General features: G+C 41.8%; 1 protein-coding gene and 1 long non-coding RNA gene across 2 annotated transcripts in view; one reads left to right on the top strand and one right to left on the bottom strand.

Moving 5' to 3' along the window:
• NFX1 (nuclear transcription factor, X-box binding 1) overlaps positions 1-26,182 on the bottom strand; it is a 660,521-nt gene that overhangs the window by 416,205 nt on the left and 218,134 nt on the right. Inside the window, exon 7 of the mRNA XM_085606860.1 lies at positions 6,667-6,806. Within this exon, the coding sequence (XP_085462986.1) occupies positions 6,667-6,806 (140 nt within the window). The remainder of the gene's footprint in view (positions 1-6,666; positions 6,807-26,182) is intronic.
• Positions 2,930-4,005, top strand: LOC146822667 (uncharacterized). Its single transcript, XR_014961819.1, has 4 exons — positions 2,930-3,047; positions 3,163-3,290; positions 3,385-3,470; positions 3,806-4,005. It is a non-coding gene; the product is annotated as an uncharacterized LOC146822667 (long non-coding RNA).

Here is a 26,182-nt window from a genome sequence, read left to right as displayed (position 1 = left end):
GCTTCCTGTGCCCCCAGTGTGGCCAATATATATATGGGTGAGTACGAATTGAAACATATCTTCAATGAAATAGCCCCTTTTTATGAGAATGTTTTAAAATGGCATAGATTCATTGATGATATTTTTTTCATTTGGCGAGGAGATGATGAAACTTTAACCACGTTCATAGAATGGCTAAATGTCAGTGACAAAAATTTGAAATTTACTAGCCATAGAAGCACGGTCTCAGTGGAATTCCTTGATATAATGATACAATCAGATGATGGCAAAATCTCGGTCAATTTTTACAGAAAACCAACTTCTAAAAATACAATTTTGGCACACGCCAGTTATCATCCAAATAGCCAAAAAGATTCCATCCCCTTCGGAGAATTCTTGCGTATTCGACGTAACTGTTCGAATATTAAAGACTATGATAAACATGGGGAGGATCTGAAAAAAAGACTGATTGTACGAGGGTATCCTAGACGCCTGATCAGATCAGCTTATAAGAGGGCACGATATTACAACCGTGATGCCCTGTTAGTAGGCAACACGCGTCCGAAGAACGACAAATTAGTTTGCGTAGTGAATCACTCAACTCTTAACTTCAAACTGAAAAAAGTATTGAACAAAAACTGGCACATTCTCAATGCAGATGAGAATCAAGAGACCATTCAAAAGCCTATCCTCGCATTTCGCAGAAATCGCAATATCAAGGATAGTCTGGTCCATACAAGGCCCAAACAGAGAGAAGTTAATTCGCAAACTACGCTAGTAGGACCACCAATCCTAGGAAACCACAAGTGTGGCTCATGCGTTGCATGTGAAAGCGCGCTAGTCACTGAGTCATGGAATTACCAAGGAAAGGCAGGCAGATTGCGTGATTTCACAAATTGTAGAAGCTACAATCTTGTCTATCTCATTCTGTGTCCCTGTGCTCTCGGATATGTAGGGGAAACAGGACGTGAGTTTAGAATTCGGTATAGTGAGCACAGATCTGCTATAAGAACTAAAAAATTACTCAGCCCTATGGTTCAACACTGTATAGATCTGGGCCATAATGAAAATGAGTTAAGATGGCTAATCCTTGAAAAAGTAAGAAATATCTCGGGCAAAGAAACACAAAAAGTGAGAAAAACACGTGAGAACTATTGGATTTACACCCTAGACACAGTGAAAAATGGTCTAAACGAGGAAATAGTGTGGCATACCGGTTAAGGATGTTAACAATTGATGCGGGAGGTGAGCATGCTATGGACCAGTCACTGCCTATATAATGTATGAGAAAAGTAGTGTGGTAGGGTAGGCATTGGACGCCATCTTACAGGATGTGCCTAAATATGTTCCTGCACATTAGGTATAATTTGAAATTACAGCCCGAGTATATACTTAGGCATTGTAAGTAAAAACACATCATCTACTTACATATATCCTTGTTCTATCCTACATCTACCCCTATTTAGGAACTTGGAGACTAGTTTCGAAGTATATAAGGGCGTTTATGTTCCATCTAAATGATTGTAGTAGATCTCAGCAGTCACTTTACCAATGCCATTTAAACTTCATTTGAGGTTTACACACACTAATATAACCTAACTAGGTTCATCGACAAACAAAAAAGGATACATTCCCTTTGGCAATGGAAATTTACTTTAGCACTGATAAAGAACGGCCAATAACATTTCCAACACGATTGGTATTTGGTATAGAAACCTGCTCTTATAATATCTCATTGCAATAAGATTTGCAATATATATCCCCATGTTTCCTATGGTAGTCAGTATGTTGATTTAGAGAAGCCTCACTAATAGCCGTCCTGTAGGATACATACATACCGGGATCGACCCTTTCCAATATGGCGCCAAAAGTTTACTCGATAACAAAATAGGGAATGTTCACATTTGGGCCGCACGACTTGTAATACATTTCCATTATTTATCTCACTTAATTTTTATGTCAATTTAGATACGCGGCACTACCATGTATGAGATAAATATATTGGGATTGACCCATTCCAACATGGCGCCATCACTTTTCCGACTAAAACAAAATAAACGTTTACACTTGGGTAGTCGGATAGAATTAATACCGATACAATTGGGTTTGACCTATTCCAACATGGCGCCATCATTTTTCCGACTAAAACAAAATTAACGTTCACACTTGGGTAGTCGGATAGCATTTATACCGACACAATCCCTAACAAATACAATATACATAATTCCGCATTACAGGTTCCATAGTGGAATATGGCAGACAATAGCTGGGATCAGCCCAAATTTGTAATAGGGCTCTATGTATTCAAATACCACTCCAAGATGGAGTCAACTTTAGCAGGACAATTCTATGAAGAAAACACACATCGGAAAATGACGTATAGCTTGCCGGCAAGAGAGCCGCAGGTGTTTCGTATCTACCAATTATCCCTAAATTAGGCCGAGGTGAAAGGTATAAAAAGCGGCAGTCCGATCTGAGACCTGCATGGAGCCGGACCACGCCAAGACCCCTTGGAGAACGCCGTACAACATCGAGTAATAGGTGAGAAATCGTCACACGAATTCGTGCGTAACTTTGGGGCTGAACCATGTTTTGAGGTATTTGGAATTTAACCTATCACGAAATCATAGCCCGGAAGATCGTACCTAGACGTAGTGAACTGATAGAGACATTAGACTTTGAGGTTTGGGAGTGGATTATCACATTGGAGGTAGAAGCGCACCAACCCTAACCGACGAGCATTATGTTGCCAGGTAGGGTTAGTAGCATCAGGATAATACATACCCTGATATGTTTGTTGGCCATTAGCAACGATATTGGAATTGACAGGATAATTAAACCAAGAATCTTCTGTTCAAACAATCTGACTTCGGGGCAACCAATAATAACAATAGCTAGTTTGATTCCCTTTTTTCCATTCTAACTTAACCTATTATTTTTTTCACATCAGCGGTCGTAATGGCTTTGAGACTCAGACGCTGAACTTTGACTAAAGAAAGTCCCAATCGACAAGGGAATAAAAACTAAGATCGACCGCCACAACAAATACTGAGGACAGCATTGAAAAAGTAGGTGTAGCCCTATAAATAGTTTGAATTATCTTTAAGTAGGCACAATCCGCCCATTTCATGACTATGAGCAATTGCATAGATAATAACCATCAGTTTCTATGACTATACACAGGTTCAATGAGGCTCATGGGTATCTTGAATGAAATCAATTCCTCTAAATAAAAAGATACGGCGGAGTGATAACGTGGTAAACCGACGGCTCCATTTAACGATTTTCGGAGTGATTTAAACATATATGAGGTATGTTAGATAATGTTTTATTGGACAAATATGCGGTCATATAATGACATACTTATCAGAAATAGATGACCTTTTAATAATTATCTTTTTTCAGCAATAGCCATAATCAAACCAATATCACATGATTTCCAGATGACCATACGTCCCCGCATCACTATCAGTGAGCCCACCTGATAGCAGGTAGAGTCACATATGTCTCTCTCGTATCTATCTAATGTAGTAGGTGTAAAAGTACCCCAGAATGGTAGATGTGAAAGTAGAAGTCAAGACTATATATTCTATTCATCTCCTATCAACTCTGTTCTTCTAAACTTTTTCTTCTTTTCTCTATTTTAGTATACCAACGGTATCTTTTTAAGGGCAACGAATTCAGTAGCGTTTTTGCAAACCTGAAATGGGTCATTCAAACTAAACTATGCATTGGAGATAAATTGTATATTCTCCTGTAGGATTGACACATGGTACTTGCTACTATACAAAACTATGTTTAGTAACATTATCCTATTGACTTTTAGATAATTCAGGCCCCCACCCTTGCCCGTGATTAACACACGCAGCAACAGGTCCTGAAGAAGGTGGCATTTGAAGATTGTTAGGCCACCGAAACGTGCGTCGACCAGAGAGTTTGAGACACCCCAACGTTTAACAATCCATCAGAGGATCCAGCAGCTTGCCCTGTTGGACGAGCGCTAATTTTGCTGTTTTTCCTTTTCTTTGGGGTGCGGTTTGTAAGGTGTTGTATGAATGTGATATGTATGTAGATACTTTAGAGGTATGACTGGTGTGGGGTTATTCTTATCTTTGTTGTTGTGAACCATTGATGAAATTTACAGGGTATGACTATTGAAAAGATGTTTGTTTACACTCTGTATTTTATAAAAAGACAAAACCTTTTACAAAAGAAGCAATGAATTGTATTGTATAATGGGAAAAAGCAACAGATTATGAAGAAATAATGCATAAATAACTAAAAATATAAATAATTTTTTTTTTTATATAAATGCACACATAGCAGTGGTATTTATCTCCATGTGTATCCACACTAAATAAAATAAGATAGGTCTAGAGGGATACTGTTCAGTATAACCAGTTAGGGAACCCACCAGAGGCTGCTCGTTTTTCAGGGATCATCTCTAAGATGCCTTCTGAGTGCATTTATAATTAAATCCCACACTGGCATCAGTGTGGGTGTAATGTGCTGAGACGTTTGATACTAAACGTCCCAGTTTTGCAGTAAAGCCATTATGGTGCTGTGGGGTTCATAATGACAAACTCCCAGCACCATATTCTCTTAATGGCATTACTGCACTTACAATGTCTATGAATTGGTCGAGACACTGTAGGGGTACAGGGCTCGTGCACCTGTACCCTCACCACTGATAGAGTGCACCCAGCTAGAGGGGTGGCTGGCCTATGCCAGGGCACAGAGTTGTAGACATGCCGTTATTTCTCCCTTTCATATTATTTTGCTATGGTTTCCATCCCTGTATTTAACAAAGTATCATTTATCGATCAAGTTTTACATCTGTTTATATTCAAAGAGGCCCCTGAAGAAGAGATTCATTATCCCGGAATGCATTGGGCATTACCAACAACAAGATGTTGAAGAACTTCATGATTTTAAAGATTGAACTCAAGAAATGTTGTATATAATCCTTTGAAATGAATTGGATACTGTCACAACTAATTACCACAACTTTCGTTTGTTAAAATGCTTCACATCATTCAATTTAATAAATCATTGAATGTAAACTGAAAATATTTATTAGCTGAAATTCTGTATGTTTGTGCACATCTTTTGATTATGTGCGGCCAGGCATCAGGTGAAGTTTCACTTGTTTGTTTTGATATACACAGGGATGTGTGCCATGTCGGCTCTTCACTTTGTTCTGCACCAAAACATGAAGCCTGCACTGGCAGTGTGTGTGTGTAAAGGTACAGGGCTTCTAAGGGTGGCACAATAAGTGCTGCAGCCCTTAGAGGCCTTTCCTGTCCACAGTGCCCTTGTTACCTTTACAAGGGACTGACATTTGGCCAGAGAGGTGCCAATTGGGGGTACAAAGTACAGTCTTGGGAAAGAACACAGGCCCTGGGAACCTGATTGGCAGGGACCCAGGGCACATCAAGTCAAAGTGCATCAGTAGTCTGGCAAAAAGTGTGGAGGTTACTGCAACAGAAACCCAGCTTTCTACATTGTCCATCGCCAGTTTGGTCTTTTTAGCCTTGATAATGTTTGAACTAAAATGGAGAACCATGACAAAAGAACTACACAGTCTGCAAAATCTATATATAAATCACGGAGTAAACATATCCTTTTAGGTTAACTAAATCTGGAATGCTTTAGTTAACTGACCAATATCCTATGTATAAGACTGCTCCCAGTTTCCAATAGTATCTTGATTTTGTCATACCTCAACATGCCAAGAAATTGGTGTTATAACTTCGATAAGGGACATTGCCATTAGCTAATTTAACAAAAACCATGGGCATCACAATCAAGATTTAACTTATCTGGCTAATGTTCTTTATGTTCTATGACGATAGAAAATTAGGGTCATCTCCTTTTTATTTTGCCAGTGCTACAGCCCAGCGAAGACATGTAATAACCCTGGCTGAGGAAGAAAGTCAGACCATGCTATGAGGTCAATTTGAGAATATGTAAGTATGATGCTTCACAGCCCACAATTTTTGTCATTTCTATACATTTTTCGTCAGTATGGTAAATATGCCTTAAGGGTATTTCTTTTGTTTACACATAGTTAATTTGATGGTGGACGATTGCATTGATTAAACAGTAGACAAAGCTGTTCATCACATTCACAAATATGAAGGTAACCTTGAAATTTGGGTTCTGTAATGATTTTATATGTAATGATATATTGACTACGATTATGAATTATCATTTGAAGAACTTATCTAGTCTGTGACGGATTGTGGTTTTTATGTGCTGTATGTGAATTGTTTAAATTTGCATAATTATGTGTATTACTATATCGTTTGTATTGTAGAATTAGTGGTTAAATTATCTGAAATGAAGATGATTAAAGAAATGAAGGACTAAACTGTAGTCTCATGCGCCATCCAACCATTATTTCACATAGAAACAAAACATGAGTGTAATGGAGTACTCGATTCAGTCTGGTTTTCCTTTCTCAATTGTTTAGATTTTTCCCATGTGTTAACGCATTAAACCCAGATCTTCTGCCTGTACCAATGCTTGCTTTAACTGTCAGTGGTAAAAGAGTCATTTAAGGTAGTGCTTTCGTCTTTTCAGTGCTTCTTGTTCACAAACAGAAAATAAGGAAAAATAAAACATACATTTGAACAAAATGTAATGCTAATTATGCAGGCATGATATGGGTTATACAAAGGTTACCTTGGTGGATCATCTGCTGGCATGGCTGGCATTTTCCGGCATGACAAACTTGGGTACAGTTGTGCTCACCGCAGTTTAAAGGATTCCCACAAACATTAGAACAATGAATTATGCTGGCTTGCCCACAGCGAACAGAATGACTGCAATAAAAAGTAGGCCCAATTTACACTGAAAATATTCAAACATTACTGAAGGCATTCAAAAATGAATAAAAAACTTTCATATTTGTTTACCTCTACAGTTTCCTCTAGCTCACACAAACTGCCTTTGTGCCACAACTTTTCAAACAGATGTCAGTATGCACACTGAAGGGATGTAGATACACTGGAATGTGCTGGTTAGATTATTCCCTATTCTTTTCCTCAAATGCACACAGTCAAAAAGCATAAGCAGTGGCTTCTCACCTTGCAAGTGTATGGTGCTGGTCTGAAGTACAGGTCCTTTCCTCAGCCCATATGATGCACAACCAAAGAATGCACACACTGGGTCCAAATAAGGACTCAGCACTGAGCCTGGCTGAAGTATGGGCCCTATGTTCCACTCCCGCTGCACTCAGCCCAGAGCCAAAAGCAGAGTTTTGTCCACATGGGGGAAGTGTTTAGGGCCAAACCATAGGTGATGTTATATTCGAAGTCCCCACTGATGTGATCTAGAGTATTTGCAATGTCATCTGTGACATGAGAGGTCATGAGCTGAGGATTGGAGGACAGTTATAGTTGAGTTGCTAAGCATACCTGGTGACTAAGTGCTTTTTTGAGAGAAATTCATAACCATAATGACCCTGAAATCACCTTTTGCGTAAGGGCACGGACACACACAATACAAATACATAAATATATATATGAATCTTACGCCTGAAGACACCGTGCTATTGCTCCAAAACCGGCAATTGGGATCGGAGTGTGCAAAGAATTTAGCTTTGACGAGATGATCCAGGTAGCGTTTATGACTGTGAGGGCTCGTGGCCAAAGAAAACATCATTAAAGATGATTAGTTGAAGGAAAGGGTAAAGGGCAGGTTGGTTGCTTGATTGGTTGGGTTGAGATTAATCTACACTTTTTTCAAAGTCATTCAATAATTGAACTACAATATCAAACATTAAGCAATAATTCACAACTCACCCTGAGCTCTAACCGCTTCCATCTAGATGAACTGAAAAATATCCTCAATCCAATCAAGGAGGTACAGCCCTTTTATACCACTCACTATTATTAACCAGAGACTGATTATTGAGCAGGTCATGGGCTCCCTGGAAAGCAAAACGTGTTGAGAAAACACAATAAATGTCATATCCTGTGCCAGGAGATGTCCTGTGGTCAGTCCAAATAAGAGTCTACAAACTGGGCTAGGTACAGCCCCTTCAGCACTGTGCTGGCATTGATAGTGATGGCTTTTCAGGGAGGTTACTTATGGAATAGAACAAGTTCAGCACTCAACAGATACCAAACTTGATTATCCATGCAAGTGTGATTCTTTGTATAAAGCACAATACGGCATACGAAAAAGCTCATGATCTGGCACAAGGCCACTGTCCTTTGAGTGAAGCTGTCCCTTTTATTACTCCCTCCACATCTCCACACTCGCTTCTAGTGTCAAGATACACTGGAGTCTCAGACACAGGTGCAGTGCTCCACTCCCTTATTTCATGAAGTACCAGACACTCAGCCTCTATTATGTCAACACCTGGGAGTCCGCAGTACTCCTCAACTAGGCCTTTCAGTGATCCAGTCCTTGCTTTCCTCAGGAGCCTCAGCCCGATGCACCTGTGCTAGGAGCTTATGCAGAGTTGCACTACAGAGTAAAGTGGTGGTGGCATGAGTGCAGCTGTCTTTGGGCCAGCATCCCTTTTCTGGGCGTACAGTGAGTTATCTGGAGGCTGGGAACCTAGGGTGTCGGTTAGTAATCCTTCGCTTGGGCTGACTGGCAGACCTCACTGGTGAGATGCAGTCTGTTTCAGTCTCAGTACCAGGTGGTGACAGTTGAGCTTCTTCTAAGAGCTTCACCCTTCTGCAGCAGCGAAGTCTGATCAGGCACACTTTCAGGCAGTGGCCCCGGCAGCTGCACAAAAACTCTGGCACACAGTGGTCAAGTGCTTCAAGGTAGCAGCTTCATTAAAAGGAGCGTCATCCGCACTAGCACATATCAAGCAAGTGCAACCAGGCTAGCAATCACTAAGTCTGTTTGGCAGTGCTTCAGGCTTGGCAAAAGCCTCTTTTTCAGCAGTGGAGAACACTCGGCTACAACGGCAGTCTACTTTGGCAACACTTGGGCAAGTGCTATGGGCCTGTCCATAATAAATTTGTCAGTGACACAGACCACTCTGGGCAAGTGCCACAGCTGCAACATCAGAGTTAATATTGGGTACAATTGGGCAAAGCCAACGAACAGCACAGGCAGATTTTGAGAGAGTGGGCAGCATTCTCCTAAAAGGATTGGTGGACTGGTCTGACTGCAAAGAATTTTCGTCCGATATCCAATACGGCTTTAGGCCAGGCCGGGGGACAATTGACCAGAACCTTAATCTCGATTTGCTGATTAATAAATACACAACTGTTAAAAAGGGCAGTATACACTTGGCCTTCATGGACCTCAGTACAGCATTTGACACAGTGGATCGATCTAAACTGCGGGCTGTGCTTAGGGACAGGGGGGTGGACGAGGTCCTTGTAGCCTTTCTGCACCATCTGCACATGAGCCTAGACACATCAATGAGGTTTGGCCCCACGGACAATGCACTTTGTTAGGACGGGGGGTCCGATAGGGTAGTATTTTGGCCCCCATGCTTTTTATCCTGTATATTAGGCTAGACCAGTTTTAAAGAGAACGCTGCTGGGACGTGCCAATGGTGGGAACTGAATGGTTCCGGCATAATTGTACGCGGATGACTTCATTCTTATTGCGTGGACATCAAATGGTTTACAGTTATTATTAAATCTGTTTTATGAATTTATGTAGGATTTAGGACAGAAAATTAATTATCCTAAGTCTTATACTGTGACAGTAGCTCCAAAAAATGTGAAATCGAAAACTTACTATATAAAAGACCATTGTTTAGGGAAAGTGGATAGGTTTTGTTATTTAGGTATTCTGCTGGATAATCAATTAAATTGGGGACCTCTGGCAAGCGTGCATATACAATCTTTTAAAAGGGTAGCTCATGGCATACACTCCTTTGCTAAGCTCCTATGACAGTCACATCAAATCTATTTTACATCTCTATAATGCAAAGTGCATCCCGACCGTGGCGTTTGGTGCAGAAATCTGGGGATATAAACCCTGTTGCCCAATACAAAATGCTGAAAATATTTCTTTTTAGGTTATTACCAATTTCCCAGAGTGTCCCAGAGGAAACTGTGCACGGGGAGATGGGAGCAGATAATATTTCAGATTTTATTCAATTCCGATCCCAATACTTCTTTTGGTCTCTATACGGCTTAAAAGGGAGCTAGATAGACTGCATGAATATGGATATGAGCCACCGCGTACCATGGCTAAGCTATGTAAAAACAACTCCTCAGTTGTTTAGCACCCCAGAGTTGATCTGTAAATCAGACATAGCTTGGGTCAAAGAGAGGTTTAGGCTAACCACAAGAGGCAGGTTCAAAGCGGCTCAACATAAAGACAATTACAAGCACTTTATGATGGTGAAATCCATCCAGAAATGTTTTTAGCTCTGGATATGTCAGCCCAGCCCAGAAGATTGTTAACGTACGTCTGATTAATCCTGTTTCCACATTTGCTGATGGGTGGCATAAACTATCGGATCACCCTTTTTGCACATGTGATATGACTACTGCACTAGCCACTTTACAAATTGTTTTTATTTGTCCAAACTGGTCAGCCTTAAGACAAAAGTATGTTCGCCCTCTCTTTGTGCCTTTGAATTTTAATCAAGTGAGACCCGCCTTATTGTACCTGCAATTATTAGACTCACCTAAAGTCTTCTGCTTTTTATCCCGGCTTCTGGCAGGGGTGTATTTTGCTAATTTGTGATAATATTATTAATTCTGAGTTATAGTTTCATTTTAATAATACGTTTTCTTAATAATGTGCTTTTCAAGACGGTTTACACAAACTGTATAAAGATATTTATGATTTATTATGATGATTAGATTAATGGTTTTAGGTGGCCCCCATTTCCTACCAACATAGCGGTCCCTAAAATGTAGGTTTTTGTTTGTTAGATTTTATTACGATGAGCCTCCACACTGTTCACTCATAACCATTTCTCTCTTATTATTAAAAGTCTCATTTTGCAATTTTTATATAATTGTAGTGTATGTTGCTATTCAACTAGATTTTTACAAGGGTGTTTTATGCTTATACATAAATTTGTAGCCTCTGGATAGCTCATGTATTTATTAGAGGTTTGTAACTTTTAATAGTTTGTACTGTGCTTTTATGATTTCTATTGCAAATCAAATAAAGGAAAATTTGAATTGCATTGAGAGAGTAATATGCTCGGGTATACTTTGGCAGTACCACAGATCCTCGGACTCACTGGCTATTTATCAAAAAACGCACCAGTCATGCTCCCAGAAGACACTGTTAGAGGGACACCCAGTATTGGGTCTGCCACCGCCTGCTATTCTGCAACGGCACACTCGTATTTTGGCTTTGCAAAGGCTTGCTGATTTGCTTCACAAGCATTGGTAAAATGTAATGGCTTGTTGCAACAAAGGACGAGGAGTGAGCAGAAATAAAGCACTGAACACAAGTGCTTGCTCTAGCCCTAAAAGGATCTGCGACCACCCCCTTAGTTATGTACACAAAGGTCTGCTTTCACCCCAGAACAAACACAGGCAATTGCCAACTAAGCACAGTACACATTGCACATTTACGGCCAAAGAAAGACAATTCCGAGCCAAATAAGTTTTCTTCACTGCCAACCAGATGGAGCAGTTCTGGTTGTAAAGCTGCAGATTCTTGCAAATGGTTTCTGTGGCCCACAATTAATGCCATTTCTATGTCACTGCCAGTTGATCTTGACAGAGCCCTGCAACAAAGGCTGCACACTTGTTCGAGTGTCTGTTGGTCAAGAGACTGGTGAGAGACCGAAAGAAGGAAAAGAGAAAAGCACACAGCTGCAGAAACAACACAACGAAACAAGAACTAACTGCATGACCAATGCAGAAACAATAGGAGGACATCTACTTACTGGCAGAGTAGCAACAAAGACATAAGGAGAAACTCCAACTGCGCCTACCCACAATTTTTCAAAATAGGCATACTGCTTTCACAAGGATGACTTTCTGTAAATTCTTTTTTTTCAGATAGACACCACTAAGTATGCAGGGGCTTAGTGGTTACCTTTCCCCAATGTACATTTGGGCATACTAGCCCCAGGTTGTGTATTGCATTGGGCTAACAAAATAATAACTTGGTTATCGCCATCCGCCTACCATGTCAGTATTTTGACATATGTGCAACATCATGGACAGCTTCAACATAGAAATACTGACAAAGCCTGACCACCATAACCGGTACTTAGAGTATGCATTGACAGCACCAACAGAGTAACACCAGGTTAATATGCACGTACAAAGAAATACACAATGACAAGCGTGACTTCACCAACCCAGTGCTACTTCTGTAAACCAGCAAATGTGACAAACAAGCATTTGCAATGCAACAGGTCTAGCATTTGCTAGAGTTTAAGCTACTAGCATTGCAAATGACAATGCCTTTTATTTGTTTTAAAAACCAAAACATAAATAAAAGACATTGTAATTTACAATGCGAATAGCTCAAACTCACGTAAATGCGAGACCTATTGCATTGCAAATGCTTGTTTTATATAGCATGCTCTACCTTAATTGAGCCTGTAGGTGCTCAAAGGTTAGCAGAGGGTGTCATCCATGGTGGATGTTGCCATTCCCTCTTGGTGTCTCAGAGCCTTAGATACTATTTCACTTTGTCGCTTTAAAGATGGTCCTGCTACGATAAACATTTTATTGTTTAAGTGCTTTTGGGTTTATATCAGTATGTTTATTACAAAAATATCGTCTGACATAAATATTGTGATCTAAATATTGTCTCGAAAAATATTGCCCCATTGGTGATTGATTTCTTTATTATTATTATCTCCAATGGGGCATTTTTTGTAAACCATATTTATAAATCTATTTTTGCCAGATGATATTTAGGCAACGATATTTTGGGTTTGTGCATTTTGCTGTTAAGTGTGTAAAAACACTGTCAGCCAGCACAAGTCTGTAGCGTGAAAATATATAAACACCAATTTTCATAAGTTGGGAAAACACTTCCAATTACCCAATGAAATTCACAAAAAAAACATGGAAAACAGGAAACCCTCACCATATAGAAATATGGCAATCTTGCTCCCCACCAGTCATAGATCTGGGTTGATCCACTGTTCTAATGTAATTGTTAGCACATTTGGAAACAGATGCTTAATGCTGTGATTATATGCATATCAAATATTCTGTCTTGAGATATCCCTGTATGGTCACTATTTATACAGTGTATATTAAGCCTGTATTTTCAAACTTTGTTTTCTCAAATGTAATTGCAAAGTCGCTGGATAGTTGTTTTTAGGCTAACAGGCCAAACTACCACTATATTGCTGAAGGGGTATTTAAAAGATAAGCCGATTCTTGGCAATACACAGTTGCACTTTAATGAAAACAAAGGATAGGTACTCCGAAATAACCCCACTGTTGACACTCAGTCTGTAGAACTCTCCCCCCGTTAGTGGAAATGTGTCTCATTGACTACGACCTTGCTCTCTCGCTTTGTGCCATGATTTGTATTTCTTAAAACACGTTATTGTGATTGACCAAATGTAGATCTTCCAACAGTGAAACTTGTGCCATTTTTGCAGCTAAAAAAAAAATATTGAGTATTAGTTTTATAATTCAACAGTAGTTTCCCTAACACTTACAAACAAGCTGTCGGCCGCCGTGAGAGACACGATGGCGATGTGCCTGTCCGGGAGCGTACACATCTACTTTATAGAATTTAGCATGCACACGGTAGAGCACAGATAAACACACCCAAAGGTGCACTGTACGGCATGATTATCAGCGGCTCCGGCGTCTCACCTGTGCTGTGTCTTGTGTCGTGCGGAAACCACAGAATAAACAGTGCCAAGCTCGCGCTCTGCGGCTCGGGGCAGGACAGGCAACTCTTCTGCGCGCACCAGCAGATGCTCGCAATCAGCTCAGATGAAATGCCCGGATGCGTGCCAACTGGATCAACAAGGCGAAAGTGAAAGCACGCCATGCCCGCGCTGTGTTGTAACGCCAGCCCTATGCGAGGACAGGAGATGTGCATGCATACGAGCGAGCAAGCAGGAGGCGTGTTAACGTGCCGCAAGCCCTATGCGTGCACATCTGCTGTCCTCAGAGTTGTGCTAACACCGCCGTACGCGTGCACAACTGCTATCTTCCCTACGCGTGCACATCTCCTGTCCCCCTTCCAAACCCACGTCGACGATAATAAGTCTCGCCAAGGCGAGCAGCGCGCATGCGCTGCATTGCTAGGCGAGACCTAAAAAAGAGAGTAAATTAGGAAACAGACACTGGGACAAGCCCTGACTGTACAAAAAGTAAGACACACAAAGGGCAATCATCAATGGACCTAACAGATACCAAGATCCACACTGTACATTGCATTGTCTATTTCACTGAACATATCTGTATGTATTTATGAATGAACTGATAAGATCAGACATGTGGCGCATCCAGGTACATTAGATTCGTTAAATAGAACAGCGTTGAAGGATATTGGTGAAGAAATGGGGCAATACAATGCTCTGCCTTATCTTGGTTCTTTTTGCACTGCTCTTGCTTCTTTCTGCACCTCTTTTGCATGTTTCTGCAGCTCTATTGCCTCTTTCTGCACTTCTTTTGACTTCTTCTGCACCTCTGTTGCTTCTTTATACACTCCTCTTGCCTTTTTCTGCACCCCTCTTGCCTCTTTCTGCACCTCTGTTGCTTCTTTCTGCACCTCTACTGCTTCTTTCTGCATTTCTCCTGTTTCTTTCTGTACCCTTCTGCACCCTACTCCCCTCTTTCTGCACCCCTCTTTCTGCATCTCTCTAGCCTCTTTCTTCAGTTCTCTTGCCTCCTTCTGCACCTCTGTTGCTTCTGTCTGCACTTCTCTTGCCTCTTTCTGCACTTCTCTTGCCTCTTTCTGCACCCCTCTTGCCTCTTTCTGCACCCCTCTTGCCTCTTTCTGCACCCCTCTTGCCTCTTTCTGCACCTCTGTTGGTTCCTTCTGCACTGCTCTGCTTCTTTCTGGACTCTCTTGCAAATTTCTGTCCTGAATACCTCCATCACCTCAGCCTCCTTACCTGAGGACTAGAAACGCGCGGAAGTGAAACCATCTCTCGACTCAGCAGAACCAAAGAACTAACGGCCCATCTCCCTGCTCCCCTTTCCTGCGAAGGTGCTTGAGAAAGCAATCAGCCAGCAACTAACCGAACACCTAGAAAACAACAACCTCCTAGACCCCTATCAATCAAGATTCCGAGCCCATCACAGCACTGAGACCCCCCTGAATACCGACACCGACATCAGGGCCCTCCTGGACTGCTGCGAAATGGCACGCCTCATCCTCCTGGACCGGTTAGCTGCCTTAGATACAGTCTCCCACCACATCTTGCTCATGGGACTCCATCACATCTGGCTCCAGGGAGATGTCCTCAAATGGAAAGTCTTCCACTGTTTACCTTGAAACCCAAGAAGATCATCTGTGGCGTCCCTCAAGGATCGTTCCTCAGCCCCACCCTCTTCAACATGTATATGACCCCCTCTGGCCAACTCCATCAGATCACACCGACTCAAAATTTTCTCCTATGCCGACGAGAGCCAGCTCATCCTCTCGCTGTCAGAAGTCCCTCCAGCTCCAGAGCAAACTTCAACAGATGTATGTTGAACGTCACCGACTGTATGAAGGACAACTGTCTCAAGCTCAACATGGACAAGATTTAAGTGCTTATCTCTGGGAACAACAACACATGGTGGCCTGCTAAACTCAGCCCTCCCCCCGCCCCGAAAGACCACACCCGCTTCCTTAGTATCCTCCTGGACAGCAAGCTATCTATGAAGAAATAGTCTCATCCGCCTGCTTCCACCCCCTACGCATGTCCCGCAAGATTTTCAGGTGGATCCCTATCAACACTAGAAGGACCGACACACAGGCCCTAGTAACCAGCAGGCTGGACTACGGGAACACACTCTATGTAGGGATCCCCACCCGGGTCCTGATGAACTACAGACAATACAAAACTCTACGGCAAGAGTCCTCCTCGACCTCCCCAGATGGACCCACATCACAACCCACCTCAAGAAGCTACACTGGCTTCGCTCCAGAAGAGATGTCCGTTCAAGATGTTGACCCACACCTACTAAGGTCTTCACAACAAGGGACCAACATACATCAACAAATGCATATCTTTAAACGACCGACCAGACAACTACGATCTACTAGCCTCCCCCTCGCAAACACTCCCCAGATCCGCCGAAGCAACAGCGGAAGACGCTCCTTCTCTAACCTAGCGGCCAAAGTTTGGAACAACCTGCATCTGCACCTGTGGACCACCTCTTCACTCTACCAATTCAGGATAAGACTCAAGATATGGCTGTTCGAATGAGTAGATGACCACCAAGCAATTAGCCACTCTAGCGCCTAGAGACCCTCACAGGTGATTTTCTGTGCATTATAAATTGACTGATTGAAAATGCACTTGGCTGAACTTGAAGCCCAGCTAACATCTATGGAACTGCAGGACAGGCATATGAAAGTACACAACTTGAAGGTCTAAGGCTACCATCCACTCGCCCGCATCCAGGGTAACTAGAACCTGGGTCAGTGTGAGCATTATTGATTTGTTCTCCTTAGGGATAGCTTTTATAAGGCGAAGTTCAAGAATTTGAAGAAGTTCTCCATCCTTCTAGGGCACACGGACACAGCAGGGGTAACAGCCTGTACCTATTTCTGTATCTGTAACATTCTCAATGGCCCCTTTGGACAGTAGAGGGATAGATGCTCCTCTGAAAGTCGTCAACCGATATGGGTTGAAGCTGCAGCAGGTTGGCAAGAAATTAAAGGTCATAGCCCAGTTCGACTGACCCATCTGTCAGAAGTGGTAGATTGACACCCCTGGAGAAAATAGTTGATCCTGCCTCCCACAGGTTGGTCATGCACCGCTAAGGGCAAATTGATGCAGCTTGGGTGATGATGCAATAGGGAGGGGGGACCGAGAAGAATGGTATCCCTGGTGACCTGTGCGATGTCGGCATGATTGCCAGCCACGAAAGGATTGGGTGACTGTTGAAATGATAGGGTCCTGACGCTGTCTATAAGTCAGCCATCTGGAGTGGCCTCAGAAGGGTTGAAATTGATGAGGAAACTGTCTGGTAAGGGTAAAAAGCCAAAACAACACTCCATGGCACCACTTTCCTAAACGTTTGCAAGGGCAGAATCAGCCTTTTCATCAGAAAGGCAGGATCTATCAAAAGGCATATCCTTAAGGGATATCTGCACAGCTCTAGAAAACTCCTGTGGATTGCATCCATGCATGGTGATGGGAGCACACACTAGTGCCAACTGCTAACTCCAAGCAATCAGTACTATCCAGGCAACCCAAATCACATATTTTGTGGCCTCCTGGAAATCTTGAATTATTTAAGTTAAGGAGGCTTTAACCTTTTCTGGGACTGCCAGGAAGATCACATAGGTAAAATGCATTACCCGACCTCAAGGCTAGGCTGGCCAAAGAGAACAAAAGCTTCTCTAACGCCTCAATCCTTATAAACTTATGGGTACGAATTAGGATTCACCCGGCTGGTGGCATGAACCAGCAACCTTTCAGTACTAGGATGCTGTGTAATGAAGTCAGGGCAACCAGGAGCCAGTCTGTGGAGTCTGACTACCTGTCTGTTCACTGGTGGGCCAGAACACTGTTTAGATGAAGTGCCCATAAGGGTAGCAATTAGGCCTTCATTGAACAGAAGGAAGTGCTCAGAAACATTCAAACCAGGCTGTAGGACTTCATTAAAGATTTTTGTTTTTACTTCAAAAGAAGTTAGTTGCAGATGCAGGACTTCAGCAGCACTTCTGACGAATATTGCAAAACAATCACTGTTCTGTATTAGGGCAAGTATCAAGCCCCCTGGCCTTGTGCAAAATCATGTATAAATTGTCATCATATTGTGGGGGTAAATCATTCCCATCAACAACACTGTCACCTCCTTGTGGTGAATAAGACCTTAAAAGCTGGTTAAGCAGCTGAGGACGGCTCCATAGCAGAAGGAATGTTTGATCTGAATCAGACTGTACAGGATCTGGGTTTGTCAGAGTGGACTCAGAGAGCAACTTTAGCCAGGGTCGAGACAGATTCGTCCAGTGTGGGATACTGAAGTCGGAAGAGGGTTCACCTTGGTGCCGGCAACGTCAAGACCTGCATCATCTAAACAGGGACGGGCACAGGTCTGAGAGCCACAATGGAAGTTGGCACCTGAATTGGTGCAGACCCTAGACGGGCTCCAGGGGCTGAGACAGCGCTGAGGATGAATCTACCGGCAATGACCTGAGTGGAGGACGCTACTAATCCTTAATGCCTGAAGGAGCGCCAAAGGAAACCAGAAGAGTGCGAAAAATACACAGCACGGTCTTCCTAAAGACCTTGATCTGCTGCAGCGTGGCCAATGGCCCAGGAAATTGAGAGTGGAACAGGATCAACTGTGGGACTGATAAATCAAACAGAGATTGGGAGCAAAATTTAGTGGCAACTGGACAGCCTCGCAACTTCTCTTTAGAAAGTCGAGGGATGGGGTTGAGTCCTGCTTTGCTTTCTAGTGCTTGCACCGCGACTAGACCTTTGACATACAGGATGACAATGAAGAGAACTTATCAAAGGATTACTCTCAAGAGCAGAACAGTGTCCTTAACTTAGAGTGGGAGAGGGACTTGGGTGCTTTCTTTTGATGTTTGGCCTCAATGTTGCGAATCACCTTCAGGTGCATGAGGGTACATTTCTCTCACGGATTGAGAGTCGTGCCACAAGCCCAAACATGTGAGGCACACCTCATGCAGGTCCATCATCGACATCGGGTTAAAGCAGTCACAGTATGGTCTGCACCCTGTAATTTGAGGTGCAGACATCTTTCCTTTGCATTCTGGAATTCAGTTTGAAAAACACAAACCTACAAAAAAGGGAAATGAGCTCTGACTCCATGGAAAGAAAGGAATCAACATCAACGTGCAGGGGGGGGCCACTTATATGCAATTCCATCACTTCTGAGGCAGGACTATGCCAATGTGGAGCGGCAAACGATGCATCCAGAAGCACTGCTACGAAAACATTATGATCAAGTCTGACATCTGGGGAATATTCTACAGTTGGGAATCTGTGGTTAGAATTATCGATCAGAAAGAAAGATTCTTGGAATAGCAAAATCTTTCTGTCTATAATTGGGGTGCAGAAATGTCACTAAAATGCACATCTACCTCTATTTCTTCATCTCTTTTGAGCAAAAAACAAGGTACATTCCAAAAATAGAATGCATTTAATTTCCCAGTGTGGTGGCATATGTGCAAAACTACACCAAATATCTAAAAAAAAAAAAAGATCTCAGCAAAGGGGTGAAACAGCCTAAGCAGATAAGGGGTTAAAGCTTTCCCTCAATTCATCGGGGGCTAAGTAGTAGTAGTCAGGACGGACAAAACTACAGCCAAAAGCAGGACGGCAATTACTTTCTGCCCTCTCCTTGGTAGCTTAAACCATTTGCTTTGGGCACTCTGCCACCGCATTCATTGGATGGCAGAGTACTTTAAGGGGGTTAGACAATGACCTTGCAGACTTGTTCACGAGGACATACCAACAGGTCCACGAGTGGGAACTCTCAGACTGTCATCCTCCTAGCCCCCACCTGGGCCAGACAGTCATGGTATTCAGCACTCCTCGAAACATGGATCAATTCCCACAAGAAGTTCTCAAACAGGCTGAACCTTCTCACCAGGAACCACAGCCAAATCAGGCATTAAGACCTCAAGCAACTCAATCTAGTGATCTCGCACTTGGAAGACAGGGATCCAACGCAGGGATTGCCAGAGAGATAGTTAAGTGCTTCCAGGCTTGCTATCACAAGGGCACACACTACACGCAAAAAAGGCAGAAACTGTGGCCTCTTAGGGACCTTTCTCTGGCTGACATACCTTGAACAGCCACTTGGTCATCCCCAAGCATGTTCAACCAACACTACTATGTGGCTATCCTCGCTGGTCAATAAGAGCCTTTTTTCAGACATCTGCATCACCCAAACGGTGGCCACCTCCTGTAGACGGGTGCTGCTTTACAATCTATGCAGAGAATGTTTATCTTCACATGTGCCCACCCTCTTCTGCTGAAACTCGTGGCTCTGATCTGAAATATCACCTCTTTACTACTTAGGCTCCTTTCGCAGTACATATGTGCACCACACTCTGTCTACTCACTACTCCATGCTACTCTTACCCGTAGTGCAAAAAACAATCTAACTGTGCCCATACGCACTGCAAGCTAAGGGAGGAGTTAATATATACCTTGTTACTCAAAAAACTTCATAGAGAAAAAGAACTTGCAAAGGCCAGAGCCCAATGCTAGAAGGGAGCAATATGCAGAGCTTGTGGATCTAAAGCACTACATGCTACGAACAGATGCTTACAGGGTAAGCAAAATGTACCTTTTTCTGGTAAATCTTATTGTAAAATAATTTTATATATTTATTTTAAATGTGGAACAAAAGAAAACAAATTGCTGCAGCAATATTAACTTAATTTTGAATTACATATTTAATGTATCTAAATATATTAATTGAAATTACTTTGCTAACATTTTAATTAAATATTAAATTCCCACCTCATTTTATTTTTACTATGCATTAATAGCACACATGAGGTATCATGAAATATTTGTCTAACTGCACTGGCAGAGTTATTATTTACAAATGCTTGAAGATTAGTGGGTGCTTAAATCTGCCCTGCTGTTAACCATAAATCCAGGTACCCAGAGTTGACCTGGAGAGGTTATCTTGATCATTGTAGCTGCCCGCCTTGTACTTGTGTCTGATCAGTTGTAGAGTTAAAGGCCTGGCAGGCTGACAACCCCTTTTATGATGGCGTTTTAGCCACTTTCTACCCTGTCTTGTGCATCTCCTGCCCATGACAAAGGTTGAGGAAATTATAACATATAGCTACATTTTGTGTTTTGGGGGAAAATTTGGAAAGGCACTCCATAAAAAAAAAAGTGTCTTTTTTTCTTAAAAAAAAAAAAAGAAAAAAAAAGATTTGCTGGTTTCAGGAACATGCAGAGCTGAATCAACAAGCCAATTTTTGGCACAGTTTTGGCATTTTTTTTAAAGAGGTAATCAATTTTTCAAAATATCCCTGCTTTCATCCTTCTTCCAGTTTGTGGTGGAAACGTGTGAAACCCATGGGTGATCCCACATAGCTATAGATTTCTGAAAAGTAGACGGAATTCTGAAATCAACAAGGGGTAATTTGTGTAGATCCCTAAAGGTTTACCCAAAGAAACTAACAATTCAAACTAAAAAATATTGAAAATGAGTAGGAAAAAACTGAAGTTTGTGACAACGTTTTCATCTGTAACTTCTTGTCACAATGGCTGATATACAAAAGCAATATACTGTTAAATTGGCTAAAACCGTCTACTGACTGGGATATATAGAGTTGGTATGACCTCAACGAACTGCGAGGTACCCAGGGCCTACAACTCAGCTGCATCTTGTAACGATTTTTCTGTGGGTACCGACTATACAGCAATTCATATGGTAAAATATAAAGAGTGAAAAATGGTTATGAGGGAAACCTATGTATTTCTGAAATATACACCAGATACAGAGTTTAAGAGCAGTTGTTATTTGTACATCTCTGAATTTGTGGGTACCCATATTAGCATTTGATTCAGAGGGCGTTTTTCAAAATGTCTTCTTACAGACTGGATTACATTTGGAGAGGCATAAAAACAGAGAAATGGTAATAACACATTTTCTACTATACTGTGTTCCCACGTCTCCCAATTAAAAAGGTACCTCACTAGCGTGGGCTGGCTTAGTACCCTCAACAGTGAGAGGCCCAAAATGCAACATGGACACATTACATGTTTCCCACTAAAAACTGACTCTTTTTTTTGCATTGTGGGTAGCTGTGAATTTTGGGTCCTGGCTCAGCTGGCACCTAAGAAAACATGGCAACCCTGCACAACTAGACATCCAGGGAATCCAGGGTGTGGTGACTTGTATGGCTCTTACCATGTTTTCTTACCCAGAAGCCCTTTCAAACCTCAAATTTTGACTTTAAAAACACATTCTACTCACATTTCTGTGATGGAAAGCAAATAAATCTGCATGGAGCCACAAACTTCCTACCACCTAGCATTCCCCCATGTCTCCCAATAAAAATGTACCTCACTTGTGTGGGTAGACCTAGTGCCCATTACAGTAGAATGGTGTGTTTTTGACAAATTTTACTGATATTTTGGCGCTAATGATATTCGCAATATTTCTGTAGACTCAATTGGAAGCCTAGCCAATATGGGTACCAATACAGTATATAGTCTTTGACATATTCAGAAATAAGAGAATACTCTAAATATACCCCTATATATGGATTAAAAAGGTGGACAGTGCGTTTTGTTGTATTACCCATGATGTTAAATCATCATTCCAAGATGGCCGCCCCTTTTTCGGAGATTTGACTTCACCTGACTATAATGATCATGGTAGATCGCCTTGAATCTCTCCTTAAATTACATCTAGAAAGATTATATCTAGAAAGTTACATTGGATAACATCGGTCGGTCATTTATAATAATTAGTGTCTGGAGATTACAATATTATTTAGATCGACTAGTGAATATTTACCATTTTAAGATGGCCGACCTAGTTCGTTTTTCAGCCACACCAATTTGTAACATTTCCCTCTTTGTTCCAGCAGTATAGTTGCTTTGTTCTACGTAGCTCCCGGTAGCACAGAATATAAGTAAGCGTTTGAGCACAAGACTCGTTCCATGTACCCGAAATTGGACGATAGAGTTGTCAGGCCATCAAAACTCTGTTACGGGGAGCACTAAGCTGCAGCACGCTCTAGACTTATGGATTCAAATTAGACCAATTAAGATAAAGAATATAAAAATGTAACCTTATAGTTTTTCATCTATATTGTGAAGCATTTTAGATTTCTTGATAAAAACCTCCGTAATATTCAAAACTGGTAGAGTTATTTTTTGATAGCGATTAAAGCCCTTACTTAAAGTTTTTGTGTTTCTCTTTAAAACGATAAAGGTATACATCATTTACGATGACACATAAATATGTTTTGGGCAATGAAGTTTACGGATCTTTAGGTTGTCTGGCACTTGTAACAGTAGAACAGATTAGACAGTTAGTAACGTATAAACAATGCAGATCCAAAACATCCAAATATGGATAACATAATGAAGGTACGTTTTGGTCACATGGGTTTATAATTCATGAAATTACATTTTTGCAGTACTCAAGAGTCTCTTAACTGCCCAAATCTGCTTCCCGCAACTTCAAGACATTGTAATATATAAAAGCGAAGCGTGAAATTGGCAATACCCATTGGATTGCCAGGTAAAATGTTGACGCATTAGAAATATTATTTTCAGTCCTATTTCCAGCCTTTATATTTAGACTAACAATGCATCCATATTTTTTTTAAAACAGGTAAGGCTAATTTTGAAGAATACTATAAACGGGCGAATGCGGGCAGCAGATTTAAAAAAGAGCTGTCCCGTGACTCTTTTATCTATGGTGAGAATTTCCTTTATTAGAGTTGAGATTAGCTTTAAGCTTGAGGAAACATTTCTAATTGTTCCTTTCTTTTGTAGACAATTTTTATTCTAAATAACGGCTTAAAAAATTGGATGTTATGATACGAAGTCTGGCGTTGCTCTAAATCAATCGGCAACCACAATAGGTGGGTCTATATTTATGTCTAATGAATATATGTTTGTTCTAACTTTTTTGAAAGAATTTACAAGAATTAACAGCAAACAAATACATTTTTCTTGACACAACTCCACTATTCTAACATTATTGGTGGACAATACAGTTCTCTTTCTCTGGGTACCATGCCATTGAAAGTGGGAGACGACTTTTCCAGAGTCTCCATATAATACAATTAGGTAGGTTTCTTCCTTTATATTATTAGTTTTAGGACATGTAAATCGTAAACATTATACCGGATGGATCATGTGATATTCGCACTGTTACTGGAAAGGCGTTCGAAAATGTTGTGATGTATGTAATTATTGATAAGTAAGTCACCAGTGTGTGTAAGACTCGGGTCGAATTTATAGTTGCTGTATTAAATAATGTGTTGCAATTGGATTAAGTTTCTTATAATCTACAGTTTTATACCAAATGTTTTTTATTGTTACTTAGATAAACAATAAAAAATTGTCCTGAAGAAGGTGGAAGATATATCAAGCTTTCACCGAAACCCCGCATCCACAGTTTTTCTTAGATTTTTTTAAAAAACACTGTGTAATTTTTAAAACTTGTATTTGTTTTTTGTCTCTTCTGGAGTGGATAAAGAAAATGATGTCAAAGTACTAATGAATTTAATGTTTTGTGATAAGCAGATTGTAAGGCGGCCCCCTTGGGACCCCGAAACTTACCCAAACATCCGGACCATTGTGCTCGAGTCGACTATCCACAGGAGACTGGGACCCGGAAGTACAACACTAACAGTATGGCTGCCGAGAGGATAACCCCGCCCACCTATCGTATGTCCACACAGGAGAAAAGACAACGGAGTGACGTGGCAGAAGTAGGAGGCGCTGACCCCAGAAGCAACAACTGGGAGAGAGAGAAAAAGGACTGGTCCAACGAAGAAGGGAGAGCAAATCGAGGAGACGGAGAGAAGACGAGTGAAGGAGATCGGGTGGAAGATTCAGGAGGCAGTGTCGAAGAAGAGGACGGGACCGAAGCTGAAGAGGAAGACGAGCGGTGGAGCGAGGAGTGGTGGTGTCCACCGGAGGATGCTGGAGAGCGGCTGGTGAGTGCTTAGGGGAAGAGTGAGAGGAGGGAAGGGACTGCGGGTGACGGGAGGGAACCTGGCACATCGGCAGGAGCAACAGAATGGTAGACACTAAAAAGCTGGTAGTATTCTCCCGCATTTTCTTCCTGAATACCCTGGGCTCCAAAACATTGTACTCTTTTCTTTAAACCCCCTCCCTGCAACTTACTCCTGGTTTGAACGGAGAAGTGCTGAGACAGGGATTTACAAGAAGTGAAAACTTGGGAGCGGACTGCCTGAGAAGATGCACTCCAGGAGAGTGTTGTTCTTTAAAAAAATTATATATATATATATATATATTCACTGAAAAAACCATAGGTTTCACACATGTTATAGTTAGCGGAAATTTTACTGATAAAAAACCAATGAAATTCCCCCGTTATAGTTAGTGCAGGCAACTATAACTCACGCGACCGCAATCCTCTGCTGATGCTAATACTGTATTTAGACACTTATTTGCCCATGTCTTCTTCCATAAATTTTTAGCTATACATATATTACAAATATTTTTTTTCATAAAGACACATATGTCATCAGCAGAAGATTGCGGTCGCGTGAGTTATAGTTGCCTGCACTAACTATAACGGGGGAATTTCATTGGTTTTTTATCAGTAAAATTTCCGCTAACTATAACATGTGTGAAACCTATGGTTTTTTCAGTGAATTTGCAAGGTTTTTTAAATGCTAATTCCTAACTATAACGTGTGTGAAACCTATGGTTTTTTCAGTGAATTTGTACGGTTTTTTAAATGCTAAGTTACTTTACGCCATTCGTGGCGTGCGCGCCCACTTAACGCAGTTCGTTCCGTGCGCGCACGGTGCGCTTCGCGCACCGTGCGCGCACTTTACGCAGTTAGTGCCGTGCACGCAGGGTGGGCACGTGGTGCGCTACGCGCACCGCGTGCCCACGTTACGCTAGATGGGCCATGTACGCACGATGCGCTTCGCACACCGTGCGCACATGGAGGACATATTATGCGCTTCCTTGTGATAGGTAATCTGTTGAAATTTTTTTGGGAAATGCTGTGCTCTTATATGCCATGCACAAATAGTGGCCTTCGGCCACCATTTGCACACGGGGTGGAGAGAGTGTGGATTTTTTTTTTTAAATATTTTTGACCGTACGCGTACGGTAAGCATACGGTAAGCGTAATCGGCGAAATTTTCGAAAAATAAAAAATTACCGTTTTTTGCCTTGGGGGATCTTTGAAGACTCAACTAACATGGTTATGTGCATGGGCGCTGTCTAAACAGCCCCTTTATATGTTTTTGGCATTTGTTTATCAGCTCCCCCCTCAGAGTGCGAGAGAGAAAATGGCAGCCGCCGCTTCCTGGTTTCGACCGATTCGAATGTTTACTAAGATCTAAGGGCCAATCAGAATCGCGCTCGCGCACGCCACCGTACGCGTACGGTAAGCGCACCGTAAGCGCACCGTAAGCTGGC

This window comes from Triturus cristatus, chromosome 5_2 (assembly GCF_964204655.1).
Source record: "Triturus cristatus chromosome 5_2, aTriCri1.1, whole genome shotgun sequence".
Lineage (NCBI taxonomy): Eukaryota > Metazoa > Chordata > Amphibia > Caudata > Salamandridae > Triturus > Triturus cristatus.
This window is presented reverse-complemented; position numbering and strand designations above follow the sequence as displayed.